The sequence below is a fragment of the Equus caballus genome, chromosome 25 (assembly GCF_041296265.1).
Source record: "Equus caballus isolate H_3958 breed thoroughbred chromosome 25, TB-T2T, whole genome shotgun sequence".
Classification (NCBI taxonomy): Eukaryota; Metazoa; Chordata; class Mammalia; order Perissodactyla; family Equidae; genus Equus; species Equus caballus.
In genome coordinates, this window is record NC_091708.1 from 47,242,695 (window position 1) to 47,263,550 (window position 20,856).

A 20,856-nucleotide genomic window follows, 5' to 3' on the forward strand; every position below is an offset into this window, starting at 1 on the left:
GGGCTGGGCGCGGCGGTGGGCACTGGAGCATGCACCGCCTGCCGGGCGGCCCCGCTCCGGGACAATGGCTTTTCTTCGCAGAAGGGGCCTGTGCGGGACAAGAGCCCCCTTTGTGTTGGGATTCCTGCCTCGGAGCGCAAGGGAGGAGCATTCAGCAGGCCCCAGACACTCTTTGAAAGGCTGAGTGTAACAGAAGACGGCCGAAACACTAGCCTGCCTTCTGCCTCCCTGCATTCTTCGCAGGCACCGCCACCCATCCGGCCTGCGGAGAACGGCCTCGCGCCACCTGAGTGGGAGCCCAGTCCCGCATTGTTCCCGGCGTGGCCATCGTGGTCTCTCAGCGCCACTCAGCAGCCGGGAGATGAAGGCCTGGGCTGGGCGTGTCAGGCGACAAGGCCATGGCAGAGCCCAGCGCTGCCCACACATGGCCCGCGCCTCCGAGGGACGGGCGTTCCAGTGGTCTGGGCAAGGCTGGGCGACCCCACTGCCTAAATTCCCATGGGTCTCTTGGACAGGACTCTTGGGAAGAGGGACCCATGCAGGGCGGACCTGGATCTTGCCTCAGAGCCCGCCTTGCCCCTGGCCGCCACGAGCAGCACTCTTCCTGAATTAGGCTCGTCCTTGGGCCAGACAAGGCAGTAGGGGTGGTGGGAGCCAGGAGTGAGTCTGGACCTCCTGGAACACTGGACTCATCCCTCAATGATGGTGCACCCCGAGTGGGCTGCCGGGCCTCCTCCACCTCTCCCGCTCCACACTGTGATCCTCACATCTCAGGGCACAAAGGCACACAGGCCTCGGGGGCCCCTCGCACCTGCAGCAGCCACTCAGAGCCACCTCACATGGGGCCGCCTCCTCTCTGTGCTCCGTAGGCCCCACTGCTCCCTGCTGCCTCATGCAGACCCAAGTCATTCCTAGAGCTGCTGGCTAGGCCTGGGGATGCCTGAGTCCACGACTTCAGGGCTCTATCTTCCTCTCAAACCCTCTGAGCTTCAGTGAGGGTGGCACTGCTCAAAAAGGAGACTCAGCGAACCTGCCAAGACTCCAGAAGCCCCACAAGCTCTTACCTAGAGACTCCCAGCTACTAACCCACATTTCCACGTCTGTCATTTCTGACCAGCCCCTCCCATGGCACAGGACCAAATGACCTCTCCCTTGGGCAGCCCATGCCCAAATGCTTCACACACCCTGGGCGCCTCTCGACTGGCATGACCAGTGATCTGTGCCCCGAGATGCCCACACTAAACTTTAGCAAAAAACCCCAGAGCCACGCCAAGGGGCTGGTCTAGGGTCTCTGGCACGAGCAGGACACGCATCCTGCCCCAGCCCGGCAACAGCCAGGAGCCAAGAGCATCCTCGGGAATCCTCCCAGGGTCTCCGCTGCTGGCCTGCCCTGGTCCAAGTGAACCAGCAGACACGCAGGAGTGGATACCACCCAGAGTGCGGTCCCTTTGTGCCAGGGCCGGGCCCCTGATGGTGCAGGGAGGCGGCAAGTGCAGCGCCCAGGGCTCCTGGGGAGGTTGTTCCTGTGGACGCCTGGATACGCATGCTGTTCCTGACCAGACCTTGCTGCTGGGACAGGAGCCAAGTGGCCAGTCTCCCAGCCTAGCGCAGCCGGCTGGGCCACCATGAGGACCTGCAGGGCTGGTTCTGTCCTCAAGGAGCAGCAGCTGGGCCCAGAGTGGTCTCGGTGGGGTCGTGGCTTCCCGCCCCAGACCACGCCATCACGGAGGCCAAGTGATTCTGGGGTTGGGCCTGGGCAGGGGCAGGAGCTGGGAGAAGGGGCCCCCAACCTGGAGGTGATCAGCTGTGGGAGATTCTGGGTCGGGGCTGAGGTGTGGGGAGTCCGGCTGTCTGATCTAGGCCGGAGGGTGGCAGATGTGTGCAGAGGGATCGTTGCTAGCTTCCCCTCAACCTCACTCCCCTTTGCCCCCCATGAGCGTTTCCAGGATTTATTGGAGGCTGGACAGCAAGCAGTTTGCCACACGGCCTTCCAGGCCAGACCCGGGGCATCCCGGTGCCGCTGAGCTTACAGAAGGAAGGACCCTGGGTGCCGTGGTACAGTCCCGGGCATGGTGCTATAGGCCCAGGCACTGCGTGGGGGGCTGTGCACAGCCCCTTTCTCAGGTCAGTCAGTGTGAGGGGCTCCCAGGACCCCGAGGCACCACACGGCCCTGAGCTGGGCCTCCAGGTGGCCTGGCCCCTGGAACCCTCTGTGCCAGAACTGAAGCCCCCATGCAGCCCCTCACAGTGGAGGGGGGAGAGGTGGACCCCTGAGCCCCTCAGCCTGGCTCTCACCTCCCTGCTGACGCCAGGCGCAGACCCTGCCCGTGGCCTGGGAATAGGGAGGAGCCCTGCGTCCCCTCCCCGGGCCCAGAACCACGTGGAAAGCCACACTCACTTCTTTAAACTTGCCCTCCTGGTGGAGTTGACGGACGTAGGCCAGCAGGGGGCTTCGGTCTGCATCCTGCAGCTGGAAGATGCTGACCAGCGGCCCGGCGAGGCTGGGGGGGCTCTCGGCGAGGACCCTGACTGCACGGGCCTGCAGCTCCTTCAGCCCCAGGCTGCACTGGGAGACCCGAGACCTGGCCTCAGTACGAGGTGGCATCCTGCAGTCAGGGTCATGGGGCCTAACATGGGCAGGGGCTTGGGGCCAGGGCAGGCCTGGCCCAGGAAGTCCAGCACTGCAGCCCTGCACCCGCAGGTGGACGCTGGGAGCAGACAAGGTCTGGAGGGCAGGGCACGGGCAAGGGGGATATCCGGCTGTCAGGAGGCTGAGGGTCAAGCCCACAGGCCAGTCTTAAGGCCAAGTGCCCGAGCCGCCGCCCACCATGGGGAGGCTCCACCGGCTGCAGAGTCCTGATCAGGCCACCATGGAGCCCACTGTGCCGAGAGGGGTGGGCAGGGCGGGAAGAGACTTGTCTTTGGAACATGGCCTATGAGGCCTCCGGTGGGGCTCACCTGGGCCTGGCCCGGGCGCGGCTGTGCCTGCAGCCAGCGCTGCAGCTCACAGGTGACCCAGGCCTCCAGGGAGGGGTCCTTCCCCTGCCAGCCCCGGCTGCCCTCCAGCATGTCCAGGAGACCGGCAAGCGGGTTATCCAGGGCAGCAAACCCCCGCCAGGCTTCCTCCCGGAGCTGCTGCAGAGACACAAAACCTCATTGTCACTTTGTCACACTCAAACCTTCGTGGGAGCACCCCCCCACCCCAGCGGAGACTCTGAAGTGTGGTCTATGCAGGGGCCAGCTCAGCCATTCAGCACCACCCTCGCCTCCACTGCTTTCCGTGCCGCGAGATTCTGTTCTGGTCCACTGCACCCAGGCCCCAGGCGGCGGTCATTGTCCCCACTAATGGTCCCATTAAGACAGAGAGCTTGTTCCCTAGGCCAGACTGAGGGCAGGCTCCATCCCAGAGGCTCCAGTCACTTATCTGTGACCCGGTCTCCTGCGCAGTACAGAAACAGTGCTAGCCCTTTGGTGACAGTGACGGTTAGCGGGGCCAGCAAGCAATGGGAAACAAAAAAGGAAAGAAAAACCCAAAATTAGAAGTGCCCTCTGTTTACTTTTATGTCTCCTGCGCTGCAGAAGACCTCCAGACATGTAAGAGCTGGAAAAAGAAAACCCAGAGCACGTGTGCTGTCTCCTCCCACGTCTCAGGGCACGTGGGTGTGCTCTCTCCTCCCACGTCTCGGGGCAGGTGGGTGTGCTCTTTTCTCCCACGTCTCGGGGCAGGTGGATGTGCTGTCTCCTCCCACGTCTCGGGGCACATGGGTGTGCTGTCTCCTCCCACGTCTCGGGGCACGTGGGTGTGCTCTCTCCTCCCACGTCTCAGGGCACATGGGTGTGCTCCACTACAGGCTTCAGAGCGAGCAGGGCATCCGCCGCCGGACCCAGCCATCCAGGTCAGTGAAATACACTGCGACCAAGGATGTGCCCGGGCCACAGGGACCTCTCCTGGGCCCACCCTCCCTGGCCGGGAGCTCAGGAAACAGCAGCCGCACTCACTCCCCACACACACCAATGGTCACCCCGTAAGGAGCAAGGAGACGAGGCCCAACTGCCCTGCTGTGGCCACTGGAACCTGCTGGATAGACCAAAAAGAGCCTCAAATGCTGTGAGGCTGCCACCCTCAGGGACAGGCGGGCAGAGGTCACAGCACATCCCACGGGCCTGGGGGTACCCAGCAGGGGCCGTGGTTTCCACAGAGTCCTGGGGCCACTGTCCCCATCGCCAGGGAGTGGGTGGGGTCTGCACCAGCCGCTCAACACCCCCTAGGAGGGCGTTAAGGAAGAGCTGAGTCTGAGTAATTGCCACCTTCTGGCTCATGGACAGGAAAGATCTAGAAAGACGCTGCTCCAGTCTTTGGTCCCACCTCACTCAGGCACAGTTCCCATCCGTGGCCTCCGCGAAGCAGCCCTGAGAGGCTCCAAGAGCAAGTGGAGAGGCTGCGTGACGGGGACGCGCGGCTCCTGGCTGGTTCTCCCGCCAGAAGGCAGCTCAGGCAGAAGTCACGTCTCCTTCCTCCCGGGGCAGCTCCCACCATGGGCCTCGCGCTAGACGTGGCCGAGCCCTCCGCCACCAGCAGGCAGAGGGTGTGCGTCTGGCCACGGGCCAGGGCAGGGGGCTGGAAGAAGAGCCCCTGAGTAAAGACCTCCCAGCTCCAGGCCAGGTGCCCACTGACCAGTAGCGTTGGTTTTTCCAAAGGAGCCACCATCCTTCTTGTGGCTGGGTGATGGGCAGCTGGGCCTGGGTGCATTGCAGGAAGGATGGATGCCCAAGTGGACCCTGCAAGTCAACACAGACCCCTTCCCAGCGGGGCGGCCCCTGAAGCCCCCAGACTCGCTCCATGCAGAGGCGGGAAGAGATATGGGCCAGCCGCCCTCCACAGTGGGACTCTCCTGTGGTGGCCAATGAAGCCCCGGGAAGGCTCAGGGGAGTGAGTGGGCACGTCCTTCCGAGATGCCCACTGCCCACTGCAGGCTCAGCTGGGCCAAGGGCTCCGCCCTCTGCACCTGGGGGCCGACTCTGCCCCCTCCCCTGAGAAGGCTCAGAAGAGCAGCTCGAGGGCACCAGCAGTGCAGCGCCGGTGGCCATCAGCTTTTGGGGCTCTGGGGAAGCTGGATGCACACCGCAGCCTGCAGCTGGGAATGCCACTGGGAGCCCCTCTGCAGCCTGGCCTGCAAAGCGCAGGGGGTCTTGCCCCCACGCAGCCAGGCCTCACCCCCTCCCGCTGCTGGAGCATTCCAGCCCATGGCCCAAAGCGCTCAGAGCAATGACTGGGGGGCTGACGGTGCCGGGGTGGAGCGACGTGGCTCAGTGTCCTAAGCAGGACAGCTCTGCACCGTCCCTAGACCCCTGTGGGGGGCACTCGCCTGGCGCAGGGGCCAAAGCAGGGGCAGCCTGCACGTGTCATACCCCACAGGGTCCGCAGGCCTGGCTCACGGCTGCATCAACATCAGGGGCCCTGGCACCCCCTGGCTCTGCTCCAGCCTCTTCCCCGAGAGGGAGGAGCCCTCCCAGCAGCCCGCAGGGACTCCACCTCGGGAGAGCGCCTCTCAGGTCTGCAGCCCTGCATCACCCCGTCCTGACTGCACGCACCTTCCCCACGAGAGCGCCTCCACTGCACAAGGACAGCAGGCAGGCGGTGGGCCGGGCCAGTCCAGGGTGTGGGTGGTGCCTCCCCAGGACACTCTGGGGCACAGGGCACTCAGCCTCATTGTGACAGGAGGCGCCACATGCGAGCAGTCTGCGTACTTGCCAGAGCAAGAGGCAGGCTCTCCCCTCAGGGGAGCCCAGGAGACGCCCTCTCCAGATGTCCAGGGAGGACGCGGGCTCTGCAAGGACTGGGCGTGCGCATGAGGGGTAAGCCTGCTGGGAGGCGCAACACCCGCGCAGCGGGAGACCAGGCTGAGGCGCGGGACACCCAGGGGCTGCCCCGCAGGGACGAGCAATTGGGCGGCAAGTCCCTTGTCCTGGACTCCAGGAGGGAAGGCAAGGCCGCTCCCGAGCACGGCCTGCAGGCCACACGGCCTGGGTGTGCTGACCTGTGGCCCGGGAGGCCAGTCTTGGCGGCACCCAGGGGACCTGGTGCTGGACCTGGACCTGGACCTTGGCCACCAAGGGAGAAGCTGCGCTCCAATGAGCTCATGGTAAAAAATGAGACACATGAGGGACGGTCACCACAGGCAGGATGACTGTTGCCCTAAGATTAGGGATAAGAGAACACCAACCTGGGAACAGAAATGGAAAACGAGTGTGCCTAAAATTATGAGTGAAATGAAAGAATAAACACACGAAGAGCACAACAACGTGCAGTGGCCCTGAGGGCGTGCTGGGCTCCTGTAGCCCGGGGCCCAAGGCCCCTCTGCCCCACAGCCCTGGGGCCCTAGCGTACCAGGCCCAGCAGCCGCTGGTCACTCGCCGCCCAACCCCTCAGGTCCCAGCCCTTGTTCCCCTCTCCCCTACTGCTCCCGTGCTCTTCCTGTGGTCTCAGCATCCGCGTCGATGATGCTTCGGTCCCCCAGCCCTGAGACCCTGGCCGACTTCCCCTCCCCCTCTGATCGCTCCTCCGTCTCCCACCTCCCACCAGGCTGGGCCTGTGCCCGGTCACCCTCTGTGTCTTCAGTCCCCCTATTCCTGGCTTGTATTCCAGAGGTGAAGTTGCTGCTCCCCTAGCACCCACCCGCGCCTGACCTTAGTGAGCTCAGTGCTGCTGAAATCACCCCACATGGTCCTTGGGTTTGTGTGGCACCAGAGCCCCAGAGGACCTGTTAAAATAACCTGGTTCTGATCTGGCAGGACTGGGTGCGCCCCAGAACCAGCATTTCCAACAAGCTCCCAGGGAATGTACCGCGCGGGGCCCCTTTGAGGATCACTGTCCTTCCCGCTGACTCACCCCTCCTCCACCTCCCATTTCTCCGCCATTCCCCCTTGGGGCTCTGAGGACACTTGTCCATCCCTCTATCCTGGTTACTCCCATCAGCACCCAAACCTCCCGCTTCTGCTCCCGTCTTCAAGGACAACCACAGCCCTCACACCACCCCACTCTCCCCAGCGCCCCACTTCTTTCATCCTTCTATCAAAACCCCCAGTTCTCCAAACGCAGCCCAGTTTCCCTGTCCTGACCTGCTGGGGTCCCTGCAACCTCCACGTGCACGGCTGGCCTTCAGGGACCCACTGCTCTTGCACAGCCTGCGCTCCTTGGCCCCGGGCCGTCCGGGCTGTCCGCACCTCATCCTCAGGGCTTTGGCCACATGTAGGTGTCCAGCCGCCTGCAGCCTGAAGCCAGGCAGGAGCCTGCGTCCCTCAACACCCCGCATTTGTGGGCCCTTACCCTCCACATGCTCCGAGTACATCCCCCACACCTCCCCACCACCTCGTGGACACTGCAGGGAGCTGCCACCCCTGCCCCACCCCCTGGGGCACTGGACACTGGGCAGCATGGTGCACGTCCACTCACCTGACCCTAGGTCCAGCTCTGGTGAGTGGACCGAGAGGGGAGATGATGTGTGTCCCCTCCAGGTGGAAGCTCTGAGAGCCAATCGCCAGGTAGGGAGCTCGCTGCCCAGGGACACCTGGAACATCTGTGCCAAGTGGCCACAGAGCACGCCTCCTGGCACTGAAACTAAAGCTCGCGGACAGCGCTGTGCCACAGTAGCAACAAAGAGCACAGTGGTGTCAACATACACCGTGGGCTCCTCTGGAGGCACCTTACGAGCCTCAGAAAAGAGTCGAAAAGGAGGACAAGGGTGGCGAGGAGCAGAATGAGGGGTGCATGCATCAGAGAAGAGGTGGCCAGAAGTGGACAACGTGGGCGGGAGCAGAACACTGGGAAACAGCAGCGCCCTGGGCTGGCAGAGGATTTCAAAGACAAGGACAGAACTTGACGAACTAGAACAAAGGGACAGTGGAGCCGACCAGCAGCGTGGCCTGCCAGACCAGCCACAGAAGAGAGGAGAGCAGTGAAGAGGCAGCGGGGGCCGGAGACTGTGCAGAACCTAGCCGCAATGGTGATGACGTGGGAGGCACGGCGCTTCCGGGAGAAATAAAACCAGGAGCGGACCCTCCACAGGGGCCATGACCCTTGAGGAAACTGGGTCTTAGTTAGATATTTACCCCTCCACCCCGGGCCCAGGCAGAACTGCACACGCCCTTCCAAACTCCCGAGGAACAAGTAATCCCTGTCATCAACTGATGATCCGGAGGACAGGCAAGAAGGGCACTCCCAGCCCCGTCCACAAGGCCGGCTCAGCCTGACACCAGGACAGACAACCAGACGTAGAAATGCACAAGGCCACGTGCAGCGACCACGCGAGGCCTGCCCCGGACACACAGGACGTCTGACATCAGATGATCTGTTCACACAAACGTGGTCACGTCTCCTCAGTCATAACCTCAAGGCCACAGGGAATAAAAATTTAAAAATCAAAGAGTCTTTGGTTTTTGTAAAATCTCTGGTTCTCTGGCTGATGGCTGGAGTGAGCTGGCCACTCGGAGGCCCAAGTGCTTGCGGCTCAACCACGCAGGGAGAGAAGTCGAGCCCGGAAGTCTGGCCACTGACCCAGGGTGTCCCCCGCGCCGAGAAGCAGCACGGAGCCAGAGGATGTCCTGCAAGCTGTGAACTCTGCACGTCTTCCCTCAGCCCCTCGAGCCCACGGACACCCCCTCCAGAGCATGCGTGTGCTCCGAAGCTTGCCTGCTCTGGGTGCCCACCCTCACGAGCCTGCCCCGGGTCTGGGCGCTGGCCCACCCTCGTCAGGCTGGCACGAGGATGCAGCCCTGTCCCTTGAGCCACCCGTGGGCCCTGTAGCCTGAGCAGCTGGACTTCTGTGTCCTCCCGGGGAGCCGGGCGACCTCACTCTTCTGCTGCTCAGGGAGCAAACCGAAGGGCAGGAGGGCCAAGGGTTGGGCAGTGCCCTCACCACCATGGTGGGATGCAGTCTGGGGGCAGCGGCTGTGGCTGCAGAACCCTGCCAGGGCTGCCTCCTCCTGCCGGACCACACACGCCCCCCGCTGGCCAGATAAGCTGTTGGGCTGCCCTCCCTGAGAAGGGCAGCTGTAGACCAGGCCTGGGGCGGGCCAGTGGGCGCCCTGGCCCCACACCGTGCACATGCAGCCATGGCCTGCCAGGTCCCTTGTGTTGCGCAGAAGCTGGGTGGTAGCCGCAGGCTCTTCCCTCCCACTCTGAGCCTCAGGGGCCTGTGTCCACCAGCGTCTGGCAGGCCTCACCCCAGGGCTCCAACCCCCAAGTGCCACCAGAACATTCAGACAAGACAGCCCACTGAAGCTGGTAGCCGGGCGTCCACCCCCACGTGCTCACCTGCCGCAGCTCCCGCGTGGACCAGAGCGGCTGCAGGGCCTGCAGGAACAGAAGCGGGTCCTGGCCTGGGGGGACAAGACAAGGGCCATGGGAGGGGCTGTGTGGCTACTACAGAGCCCTCTGAGCCACCTCCACCAACACTGGGGGCTCCCCCCAGATGCCGCTAGCATCCACAGCCTCTTGTGCCCTCTCTGGCCAGAGCTCCCCACTGTCCCTTCCCTGGGACCCAGAGCCTAGCCACCTAGCAGTGCTGGGCCTCTCCTGTGGCTCACACTGCAGCCATCATGGGCTGCAGGTCTCAGAATGGCCATGATGTACGAGCAGGGAAGGGGTGTCGGACACCAGGACCATGCCTGCAGCACGGACCGGCCCCAAATAGGCTGGCTGAGCCCGTCAGGGCAAGCCCAGTGGGGTATGGCACGCCCATCCTTCTGCACCGTGTCACAGCCCACCCTCACCCACTGCCCACCATATCTGGCCTCCAGCCTCTACTGAGGTCCTGAAGAGGTCCTGGCTTCTGCCTCACCCTGCTCTCCTCCCTGGTTCCTCCTACACCCTGTGCAGGCTGGCTGCTCCCCCAAGCACTCCCCACCACCTCGGCCACTGCTCCCTGCAGCCCCCACCCATAAGCCCTGACCCTCTCTTGCTCGCCTGAGCCCTTGCCCCCGCGGCAGAACTGGGCATGGAGACCACAAAGTGCTGGCCATGGCAGGGACTCCACCAGAACACTGGGCCCACCTCGGGAGGTCAGGGTCACCCTCACACTGGAAAAGAGACAGCGCCCTCAGACCAGGTCTGAGGTCAAAGCCAAGGAGGGCTGGCTGGCCTGGAAAGGTCGCCACTGCCTGCTCTTGGTTTTGGAAAAGAAAGCCACCTCTGAGACCAGGGGCCCAGGCACCCAGCTCTGAGTCACCCACAGCCACCAGCCCCCTGGCTGCCTCGGAGGGCTGGGCACCTCCCCAGCAGCAGCTCCCGGCCCCTCCTCACTGTGCAAGTTCTGCTGAAATACGACGTCGCTGTCCAACTCTAAGCCTTTCCAGCCCCAGTGAGGAGTCACAGAACGCAAGACCCAGAGGAAACGTCCAGATAAACCTCCTGTCCTTTTGTCAAGAACCATCAGGGGCCACACAGCTGCAGTCTGTGGAGGACAGGAGGGAAGGCAGCCAAGGGGGCTGGGCTCCTGGTGTGCCCCGACCCCAGGCCAGGAGATGGCAGGAGAAGCCCCTGGTACCTACACAGGATCCTGGCCACACCCCCTCACATGGTGGGGTTAGGTCAGGGTCAGGACCCCCCACCATGCCCCATCACACAGTGGGGGTCAGGGTTGGGGTCAGGACCCTGGTCATGCCCCCTCACATGGTGGGGGGTGGGGTCAGGGGTCAGAGTCAGGACCTGACTGTGAGCCTGTACGTTGGGGGAGGGAAGGTCACTAGCAGATTGTCCAGTTCAACTCTGGGGGTTCAGGAGCCCAGGTGGCTTCATCAGCAAATCTACCCAAGAATCGAGGGGACAGCGGCAACCTGCCAGGCTCCTACAGAAGACCAGACGCAGAGCGGAAGGCCCCACATGGGGACACCTGAACCAAACCCTGCAGGGCAGCCCAGCAGGACCCAGATGAGACAGCAGCAGTCAGACTCTCAACGAAGGCCACTGGAGCCGAGTGCGATGCTGGCGCATTCCCGAAACCAACGCCGACTGAGCATCGGAAAGCCTGTGGTGTGGCTCGTCCACGGGATACAGGAAAAAATTGTACCACCTGCTCGGCAGACGCAGAACAAGCAGTTTGTGAAAGGAAGTTCTATTCATGGTTTAAGAAATAACTCAGCAAACTAGGAACAGAGGGAACTTCCTCAACCAGGCAAAAGCATCTGCAAACCCCGCAGACACAGAGCCGCAGGCTGACAGCTCCCGCTGTGAGAGGGTGCCCTGGAGGACGCCCCTGCCCACCAGCCCAGCCCTGGAGGCCCCTGCAGAGCAGAGCAGCAAGGAGAATTACAGGCATGAAACTCCGACAGGCAAAAATGAAAACATCGTTACTCTGGTAAACGAACTCTGGTCCCTCCATGAATGGAATATCATTCAGCACTAAAAACACATGAGCTACTGAGCCACAAGGAGACACGGAGAACCTTCATGCTTGTCTCCAAGTGAAGGAGCCAACCTGAAAAGGCCGAACTGCCAGGACAGCAAAGCTCAGGGGCTGCGGGGGGCGGGGGCGGGGGCACGAACTTGCGAGCAGAGGGCTTTTAGAGCAGTGAAAACACTCCGCTGAGACTATAGTGACAGACTCGTGTCCTTACACGTTTGTCCAAACCCACAGAACGTACCGCACCCAGAGTGAACCCCAGCGTAAACCACGGTCTGTGGCGCTTGTGAGGCATCAGTGGAGGTGCATGGCTGTATCAGACAGACACTCTGGGGGGGGTGCTGACAACGGGGGAGGCTGTGCACGTGGTGGGGGCAAGGGGCACGTGGGAAATCCCTGTACTTTCTTAATTTTGCTGCGAATCTAAGACTGCTCCAAAAAAATATATAGTCCTTGAAAGTAAAAACAAAAACAGAAAGACCTAATTAAGGAAGGGGTATACCACAGGATCAACAACGTAAAGTTGTGAATTTCTTCCAAAATTAACTCACGGTTTCTATACCACTCCAATCAAAACAGCAGCGGTGCGTCCGGGTGTGTGAGTGAGTGTGTGAGTGTGTGAGCATGTGGGTGTGGGGGGTGAGTGTGCATGTGAGTGTGTGGGTGGGCCTGCAAGTGCCTGTCTTTTAACAGCTGATCTGAACACAGGCAGAAATCACGGGGAGACAAGAGGCCTACCCCACCCAAGGCTGAGTTACGACAGAGCCACAGTCATTAAGATGGAGGGTGCTGGCCCAGAGACGGGCAGACAGGGCCCAGTGTGGAGACCCTGAGCCAGGCAGGGCATGCGCGGACTCTGTTGTGTGGCCAGTTTGGCCCCAGAGTCTGCCCTCCTTGAGAACGCTGAGATGTCAAGCCTGCCTCATACCTGCAAACGATCTGTCCAGGGACCGTAGGTCCAAGCGAGATGGACGGGGAGACGCCCGAGGACCCTGACGAGGGGTGGGCGGGTCTCCTGAAGGGCACACTCACATGAAGGGGTCCTGCGGTCAAGAGGACCACCTCAGGGCAGCAGGTGAGGGGCGTGAAAGGCGGCCCACGTCCTGTCACACCTGGTCCTCGGCCCCCACCTGCGGTCCAGCTGCCTGAGGGGTCTCCCTGCTCCCCACTTGTGCCCACAGAGCAAGCCCAGCCCGAGAAAATCCTACAGACACAGGCCAGGCCAGGCTGCTCCTCCCTTCACTGCTCCCTAGTGGTCCGCTGGCCTCTGGGGTGGAAGCCACAGCCCAGCACAGCCCTCCCAGCCTCAGCCGTCACGCAGACCCCAGGCCTGCCCCCTGCTCCCCAAGCACCCGCAACCACCGGCCCTGCTGTGCTCTCCCCTGGACCCGCCCTTGGCCCAGCCACCGCAGCCAACCCTGCTCATGGGCTGTTGATTTAGTGTTTGTACCCTCAAGATGCTGCCAGCTCCTGAGAGTGACCACACTGGCCTTGTTCAAGGCTGTGGCCCAGGGCTTAAGGGAGACTCCATAGTGACCATCGGATGGTGCCAGGGCCAGGCACGCACGCACATGCTTGTAGTTGCCAGCTCATGTGGTTGCTAGGAGAACCCTAGAAGCTGGAGCTGGAGGGCACCTGGGGAGGTGTGGACAGGCTGGTAGAGTGGGCCCACATGTGTGGGCAGGCGTGGGTGTGGCCACACATGGGCGTGGCATGGGTGGCGTGGGCATGGGTGTGGGTCTGGCTATACGTGGGTGGTGTGGGCATGGCATAGACGTGCTGTGGGTAGCCAGGGTACATACGCCCACCGGAAGGTAGGCTCAGGGTGCTATTCCTCTGAAGGGCCCGGCAGGCAGCTGGAGGGGCCAGACAGGCTGGGTGCCAGCTTCCCTAAATCAGGGCAAGCGCAGGAGGCCGGCGCCAAAGGGCCCTCTGTCCGCGGGGTGGACGTCAGATGCCCTGCCGCCCCAGGCCCAAGTCCACAGCTAATGCCACCCTGATGTCCCGGACCTGGGACGGCAGGGCAGATGGCTTCTGGCCTGGAGCCTGACCCCTGACCCCTCCCAAGGAGCATGTGGGGAGGTCGGGGGGGGGGGCACTGTGTGTCCAGGATGCAGGAAAGAAACTCAAGCTTAAGAATCAGCGTCTGTGCCCTGGGCCATCCGTCCCTGCCCACCCTCCCCACATGTGCTGGGGGCTCAGCGAACAGCAGCTCCAACTGCGTGGGAGTGGGGGTGGGCAGGGGGATGGCCGGCCCTCCGACCTGCCCCTCCATCCTTGTGCTGTGTCCTCCCTGTGCTTCCCCAGCGCCCGCCGGACACAGAGAGCTGCCGGGCTGCCTCCAGGAGCAACCGAGATGGCCGAGGGGAGGAGGAGGGCCGCAGGGTCAGGGAAGGGCAGGACGGCAGACAGCACTTTGTGCAGAACACACCCCGTGAACCGAGTCACCTTCCCTTCAAGAGACGGACTCATTTTAGAAAATGTTCAGCTGCTAAGTTACCTTCTCTAAAGACCTCCTGTTACCGCCTGTCGTGAGGCTGGTGGAGAGAAATAAGATTAAAAAGATGCTGGAGTTGGGGGCAATGAGGTCTCAGGAACTGGCTGGGTGTGGCTGAGCCGAGCAGTGGACACCTGGCTGCCCTGCAGGGAGCCTGCTGCACGTGCGTCCACAAAGCCACCCTGAGTGGGGGCCTCCCCTGGGCCCTCCGCCCCCCTGAGAGACCCCGTAACCCGGGCCTGTGGCTGCTCTTGGGTACGGATCTGCCAAGGTCCCACAGTCAGTCTGCACTTCCGTCGGCACAGCTGGGGCAGCACCACGTACGCTGAGCCCCAGCTGCCCAGGCCAGACCCGCCCTCTCTGTGGGGTGGCCTGACGGCCCTTGAGGGAGGAACCAGGACATCTGTGCTCGTTGCAGCGTCCGCCTCCTTCAGCCCCAGGAACGGCCGTCCCCACCCCGCTGCCCTTGGGCACCTGCTGGCAGCAGCGGAACCGCCAACGAGCGGAGCACAGGGGCCACCCTGGGCATCAGCCTGAGGAAGGGTTGTAGCGGGAGCCCCCATCGCATCTGCAGACCTGGCTGCACCTCCCACAGGCCTGGTCTGAGAGGCTGCCCCCAGTGCGCTGCCCACCACACCAGATGAGGGAGCTCACCCCTCTGCAGCAACACCCCTGCAGCAGGTGGCCTCCTGACGCCCTGCGGGGGAGGCACCTCTGCAGAGATGGGCCGTCACTCTCTCCAGCCCACCCATCTGCCCTCTAGGCCCGGGTCTCGGGTGAGGCTGGGGCACGATGGGTGGACTCGGCCCCTCCCAAGCGGGGCCCAGCGAGGACAGAGGTGGCAGGTGAGGGGACAGGAGCTCGCATGAGCCCCCAAATCCAAATGCTGCTGCTCAGAAACCTGCCGGAGCCGCCCACACATGGCACCCAAACCCAGCAGGCAGTGTAAGTCTGTCCACACTGGCTGCCCCAAGGACCCACCCCATCTGGGAACAGGGTGACGGGGTGTTGTCTGCACGGGGTCATCTTGCTTCATCCAGCCAACCCTGAGCCTCACAGACAGACCTTCCCGTCCTCAGCGCGGGAGCCCCAAGCACCGGTGGCACACAGCCGGGGCAGGGCGTCCACACAGAGAGATGCTGAACCCCACAGGGAGAGGCAAGCCCTCGCGGACTGCGGACAGGACTGAGCAAAGCAGTGGGCCTTCCTCCAGCCCCGGGTCCCTTGGGGGCGTGCACGCCCATCAGCGCACGGGCCCCCGGGTTCCCTCACCAAGCAGGGAAATGTGCCCAAGAAAAGAGGCTGCTAACAGCAAGAGTTTTAAAGGGTGACACACCTAACGCTAAAAAGTGGCCGAAAATGTGCAAGATCTATTAAAAGAAAACACCTCTGAGGACAAAGGAGCATGCGCCAGTGAACGCCCCCTCGCAGAAGCCTGCCCAGTGCACCGGCCGCTGCGTCCACGCGCCAGCAAACGCCCCTCGCGGAAGCCTGTCCAGTGCACTGGCTGCTGCATCAGACTCAGACTGGCGGTCGGCTCGTCCCTCAGGGCCTCAGCCGGGCGGGCACCCCCAGGGAAGGCACCGCTGCTCCTCAGTCCCTCTCGAGGGTGGGAAGCAGACCAGGGGCCTTGCCCCACAGGAGAGAAGCTGCCGGATGCCGGCGTTCACCACAAACTCGGGGAGACCCACTCAAGGCGCCAGCAGGGTTTCTGAGGAACCAAACAAGCCCATTCTGCCATCTGCATGGAAAACAAAAGGGAAACTGAAAAAGGGGCGAGGAGGGGGTTTTGTCCTGCCAGAAGCTGAAACATCATGAAAGCACAGCCACTAAAACATGTGAAACTGGCACCTGAACAGACAAAGAGGAACCGAAGGGGAAGCTGGAGAGCCCCCAGCTCGTGGGGGAGTCCAGTACGGGACTAGTGGTGGACTGTTCACTGAGTACTGCTGGGACATCTGAACGGTCTTCTGGAAATACAGTAAAGCTGGACCCACACCTCACGTCTCACAGCAAAATAAATTCCACCTGGATCCAACACTAAACGAGATCACAAGGCACACACTCCAAGCTTGATGTTCTCGTGGATTTTCATTCAGGACACACAAATGGAGCTGAGTGTCACCACCATTCTTCTCAGATGAAGAAACACAGAGAGGTTCAGTAACTTGCCCATGGTCACACAGCAAGGAAAGCGAGCCCTCTCTCCTAGCAGGGGGCTGTGTTGCCTGTTTTCATGGCCTCCCTCTTGTCACAGCCCAAGGCTGGTTCCGCAGCCTCAGGGGCCAGGGGCAGCCCTCCCCTTAGCAGCTGACACCAGGTGGAGCCAGCCATGCAGTGGCCGGCACACAGGGTGGGCCGTTGGGAGGGCCTTGCTCCAGGAAGCAGCTGGAGGTTCCAGGTTCAGCACAAGCCTGCAGGGACTGGAGGGGAGGAATGGGCTTCCTGCAGTGTTGCTCCTGCCCTCCCTCCGCTGAGAAGCGATTTCACTCTGTCTACCAGACTTCCCGGTTCCTCACCAAGGCCCGTCCAGCGCCCCCAAAACCCGAACCAGCCGGACTTCAGCGACAAGGCCCAGCCATGTCTGCCCACGCGAGGGCCACGTTTTCAGGCAGGAAGCGATCTTTGGGCCCTGCTGACGTTCTCAGCTGGAGAAGGTTTTCTTGGCCTCGGGAGAGGGGAGGATGGGAGGAAACGGCCACCTGCCCCTGGTGTCCCCGCCCCCAGCAGCAGGACAGGCCAGAGGAGGCCAAGCGGACACTCTTCGGACTACCCAGAGGCGGACCCTCTGACGCCGGCACTCAGCCTTCCCTCGAGACGGTCCAAGGCAAAGCGAGGCCCTGAGGCTTCGAGGGTGTCAGAATTCCAGGTCCACAGACAGGAAGGTCCTGCTCACTGGCAAAACCAGCCGAGGGTCCAGAAGCATCCTGGGGGTGCCACCCCAGACCCTGGTGCCGAGATGCCCACCAAGAAGGCCTGGCCGGAGGTCTCTCCCAGAGGCCTTCCTAAGGCCAGCCTTGTCAACAGAGCTGGACTCCCCAAGCAGGCGGGGGACCGGGCTGCACAAGGCAGGCCAGGGGCCATGTCTGATCCGGGCGGAGCACGTTTATTCCTGGGGGGGTTGTCTGATTCGGGGGGGGCTGTGGCTATTCAGGGCGGCGTGTTTATTCCATGGAGAGTGTGTCTGATCTGGGGGGCTGTGTCTGATCCAGGAGTCACAGCAGGATGGGTGTCAAGGGCCTGAGGAACCGCGGGTGGAGGACAGTGGGAGAAGGTGCTGGCTGAAGGCCTCAGGAATCCTGAGGAAACGAGCCCACCCTGCACGCGGAGGGGAAGGCAGTGCCCGGTCCCCGCCCCGGATGGTCCCCACTCCGACAGGCTGTGTGCACCTGAGGGTGGCGCCACAGGAGAGGGCCAACGCCGCAGCCCTTCCAGGATCCTGGTGGGTGGCACAGAGGCTGGGAGGGGCCCAGCTGGGCCGTCGGGGTCCTGGCTCCCCACCACCTGCAGGACGGGGCAGCGCTCTGCTCACTCACTGCTCTCCCGCCTGCCCGAGTTCCCAGCAGGGGACCCCGGCCCTGCACAGGGGCAGCCCCCCGAAGATGCCACTCGCCCACTGGAGGCGGAGTCCTGGCCTGGGAGGAGCCCGACCCCTCTAGCCTCAGTCTCCTCTTCTGCCCCAGGGATATGGTCCTGCAGTGCCGAGGCTGGATCTCACATGGCGCTGCAGCTGCATCGCCCGCAACGCTCCCTGAACACGGCAGGCGCACAGGGTGTAGCCCTGGAGCCTGCAGAGAGTCTCAGCTCCCACAGGAGCAGGTGTGTCAGGGGGAAACCGAGGCAGAGAGCCTCAGCTGGGAAGGGCAGGCTGGAGGCCCCACCAGGGGGCTGTGGTGCCTTCTGGGTGGGTCCGGACCCCCAAGGACAACTCCAGGAGGGGGGGAGGGGTCACAGCAGAACAAGTGCCTGGGCAGCCTGAGCAGCAGCAGGGATGAGGGGGCGGCCTGTGACAGAGGAGACCACCCTGCGACAGACCCTTGGTCTGCACTCGTCTGGGGTGACTGTGGGCCTTCTGCAGGGCACGTCATTCCAGGCAGCGCAGAGTGAAAGGAGATGAAACTCTGCCCCAGGCCCCAGCAGAACTGCTCCAGTGGCCTGCCCCTTTGCCAGCTCCAGCAGGTGAAGGGTGAAGCATGGAAGAGCCCGGGGAGGAGGCCCCGCTCTGCCCACCATCAGGCCGAGCTTCAGGTGTGACATCCAGGTGTGACATCAGGGCTGGCCCCACCCCACACGCGGCCAGGGGAAAAGGGCAGACACAAGAGGGCCTGACACGCCAGCCAGGATGTAGCCCCAAGAGAGAGAGTGGTCCTGCCTGGGGGCCTGAAGATGCCCCATGTGCCCATGTCCCCCACGGGCACCACCTGCCACCCTCTAAGCCCCAGGTCCCTGCCCACCCCACCCCCCACCAGCCCTGGGCCCCGGACCCCCAGCCCCTGGGTCCCCGCTCCTGTCTCCGGTTGTCCTGATGGCCAGAGCAGATGCCCTAAACGTGATGACCCAGTTTGGAGGCCACTGTGGGGAACATCTGGGAACAGTGGCTGCCAGACAAAAGGGGCATGCTGGGACTCTTGTGACGAGTTCTTAGGATGGAAACAAGAAAACAGCATTTTGCTGATCACATCTACAGCCGCCAAAGTGAAATGCCTCCCCTGCTCAGGGGACTTCTGTGACCAGACAGGCCCCTCATCTCCAGCCAGGACCCAGGGCCCACGCCCTGCACCACCCCTCCTCGGAGCCTGGGTGGAGGTGGGGTCCGAGTGGTCCCTGAGCTCCCACGCTCTCCGTGCCTGGCCCAGGGCTCCTGTTTCTCAGAGACGTCCCAGCTCCCTCCTCCTCGGCAAGACGGATAAAATGCCTTTGCATCCAGACCAGAGCTCTGGGGAGGACAGACTTAGCCTGGGGTGCAGCACCAGGATTCAGAGCAAAGCCCACCATTCCCAGCAGTCCACACGCACCCCTGCTCCCCACATTTGAGTGTCCGTCCAGCCACAGACAGTCCTCCATTTCTGCTGTCAAGCAAGGGGCCGGCAGGCAGCCACTGCAGGATGGCGAGGCCACGGTCCTGTACCCCAGGGCCGGCAGGACCCTTCCCAGGGCAAAGGGGAGCACCTGCCCTGACCCTCAGGACAGGAAGGCTGTGCTGGTGGCCACCTGGGCACCCGCGTCCACACCTGAGGCCGCCCCATGCGCCCCAGACCCACACACAGCCGCAGCGCCCAGACCCCTCCCACCTGGGGTCCCTGCCCAGTGTGCGCACATGTGCCCCAAGTGCAGGCGCCATATACATACATGCAGTCTGCACCCCCCCACATAGACCCTGCACACGTACCCTGAGCACACATCCTGCGTGTGCACCACAGACACACAGACCGTGTACTCACACCCTACATGTGCACATCCCCACACATGCACCTCACACATGCATCTGGCATATGCACCCCACACACGCACGTGCATTCCACACATGCACCCTGCACACAGCTCACACCCACCCCACAGGTAGCCCTGCCAAGCGCAACCCAGTCAGACTTGGGGATGTGAGGGGCACTCCTGTGGATCGGCACTCACCACCAGCAGGGTCACCAGCGGGGTCGCCAGCAGGGTCTCCAGCAGCGGGGTCTCCAGCAGTGGTGTCTCCAGCAGTGGGGTCTCCTGGGTCCATCCTCAGGGCAGGATGGGGAAGGCGGCAGGCAGCTCAAGGAGTGAGGAGCTAGTGCAGAAGACAGCAAGCTGCAGTGAGGCTGCGGGCTCCACACAGAGGGGAGATTGGATCCTGATGGGGGGGCCCATGCAGGCCCACCTCTGTGGTCTCAGAGGTGGGAGGCCCAGGTGGCCTCGGCTCCCCCTGCTGGACCTGGGGACGCTTAGTGCTGAACTCAGAGGTGGACCTGCCATGAGGACCCACGAGCTAACCCACATGGGCTCACCAGCTCTAACCATCCAGGCTGGCAACAAGCTGCGACCAAACCCAGGTGGCCGACAGGGTTCCCGTGAAGGCATGTTTTATGCAAGACACTTTCCTACATTTATGGAGACCATCCTGTTCTTCCTGCTTTAGTCTGTTCACATGAGGCCTTAAACACTTCCTTCTCACATGCAGTTTTCATTTGTAGCCCAGCAACACACACGTGGCCCAGCGTGTAAACCCCAGATCCCGCCACCGCGCCTCCTTCCCCCCAGCTCCCGCCTAGAGGAACCACTCGCAGGAGCTGGTTTGGCTACTCCTTTGGAGATTTACATCCCTACTTCTAACTAATACGCTGATAGGTTCTCTCTCGAGGCTCCCGTCTTACTAATCAAATTCAAGGTAAGAATTCACTCTGGTACCCCAGCGCCCCCACATCCCGCAACCTCCTAAAACAGCTCTGACTCAGTATCTACGAAGAGCCGAGCCCAGCCACATAAACATGCTCACAGCTGAGCCGCGTGTGGACCACAGCGACTTTCCTTTCTTGCACAGTTTGCTCCAGGCTTCTGCTCCAGCCACGCGGAGCGATGGTGCTGGGCTGGCCCTCCCACTGCAAACAACATCATCCAGACAACATATTTTAGGCCCCTGACTTCTGGACAACAGGCAACACACCACCTTGCCTCCTGACAGCGGGGCCGCGCCCAAGGTGGGCCCCAGGATGGCCGGCTGCTGCCCAGGGCAATCTCCCAGCCAAGACCACTGACCTGGGGCCCCGGGGGGACAGCGCCCCACCGAGAGGAGGTGGCGGCGCATCTTCAGGGCAGGGCGCCAGGAGGAGGGAATGTTCAGGGCACCAGAAGTGCATCTGAGCAATGCAGGGCCCCCAAAGCTCCCAGGAGCAGCTGCCCCAGGGCCGCGAGCGCAACAGAGACGCTAACAGTCAAGCAGTGCTGGACACAGTGGAGTCCAGTCCAGCCCAGAGCTCGGCA

At 62.8% G+C, this 20,856-nt stretch overlaps 1 protein-coding gene across 21 annotated transcripts in view; it reads right to left on the reverse strand.

Moving 5' to 3' along the window:
* EXD3 (exonuclease 3'-5' domain containing 3) overlaps nucleotides 1-20,856 on the reverse strand; it is a 95,441-nt gene that overhangs the window by 54,031 nt on the left and 20,554 nt on the right. For 3 of the 21 annotated variants that reach the window (XM_070250447.1, XM_070250448.1, XM_070250449.1), the window contains 4 exons: nucleotides 19,525-19,666; nucleotides 9,314-9,378; nucleotides 2,959-3,135; nucleotides 2,399-2,566 (listed from right to left, as the gene is read on the reverse strand). In XM_070250447.1, coding sequence (XP_070106548.1) covers nucleotides 2,399-2,566; nucleotides 2,959-3,135; nucleotides 9,314-9,378; nucleotides 19,525-19,618 — 504 coding nt within the window. In that variant the 5' untranslated portion in view covers nucleotides 19,619-19,666. Of the gene's footprint in view, nucleotides 1-2,398; nucleotides 2,567-2,958; nucleotides 3,136-3,557; nucleotides 4,079-7,453; nucleotides 7,469-9,313; nucleotides 9,379-10,300; nucleotides 10,452-19,524; nucleotides 19,667-20,856 lie in introns of those variants that run through there. The other 18 variants (XM_070250450.1, XM_070250451.1, XM_070250452.1 and 15 more) reach the window with 15 other exon arrangements.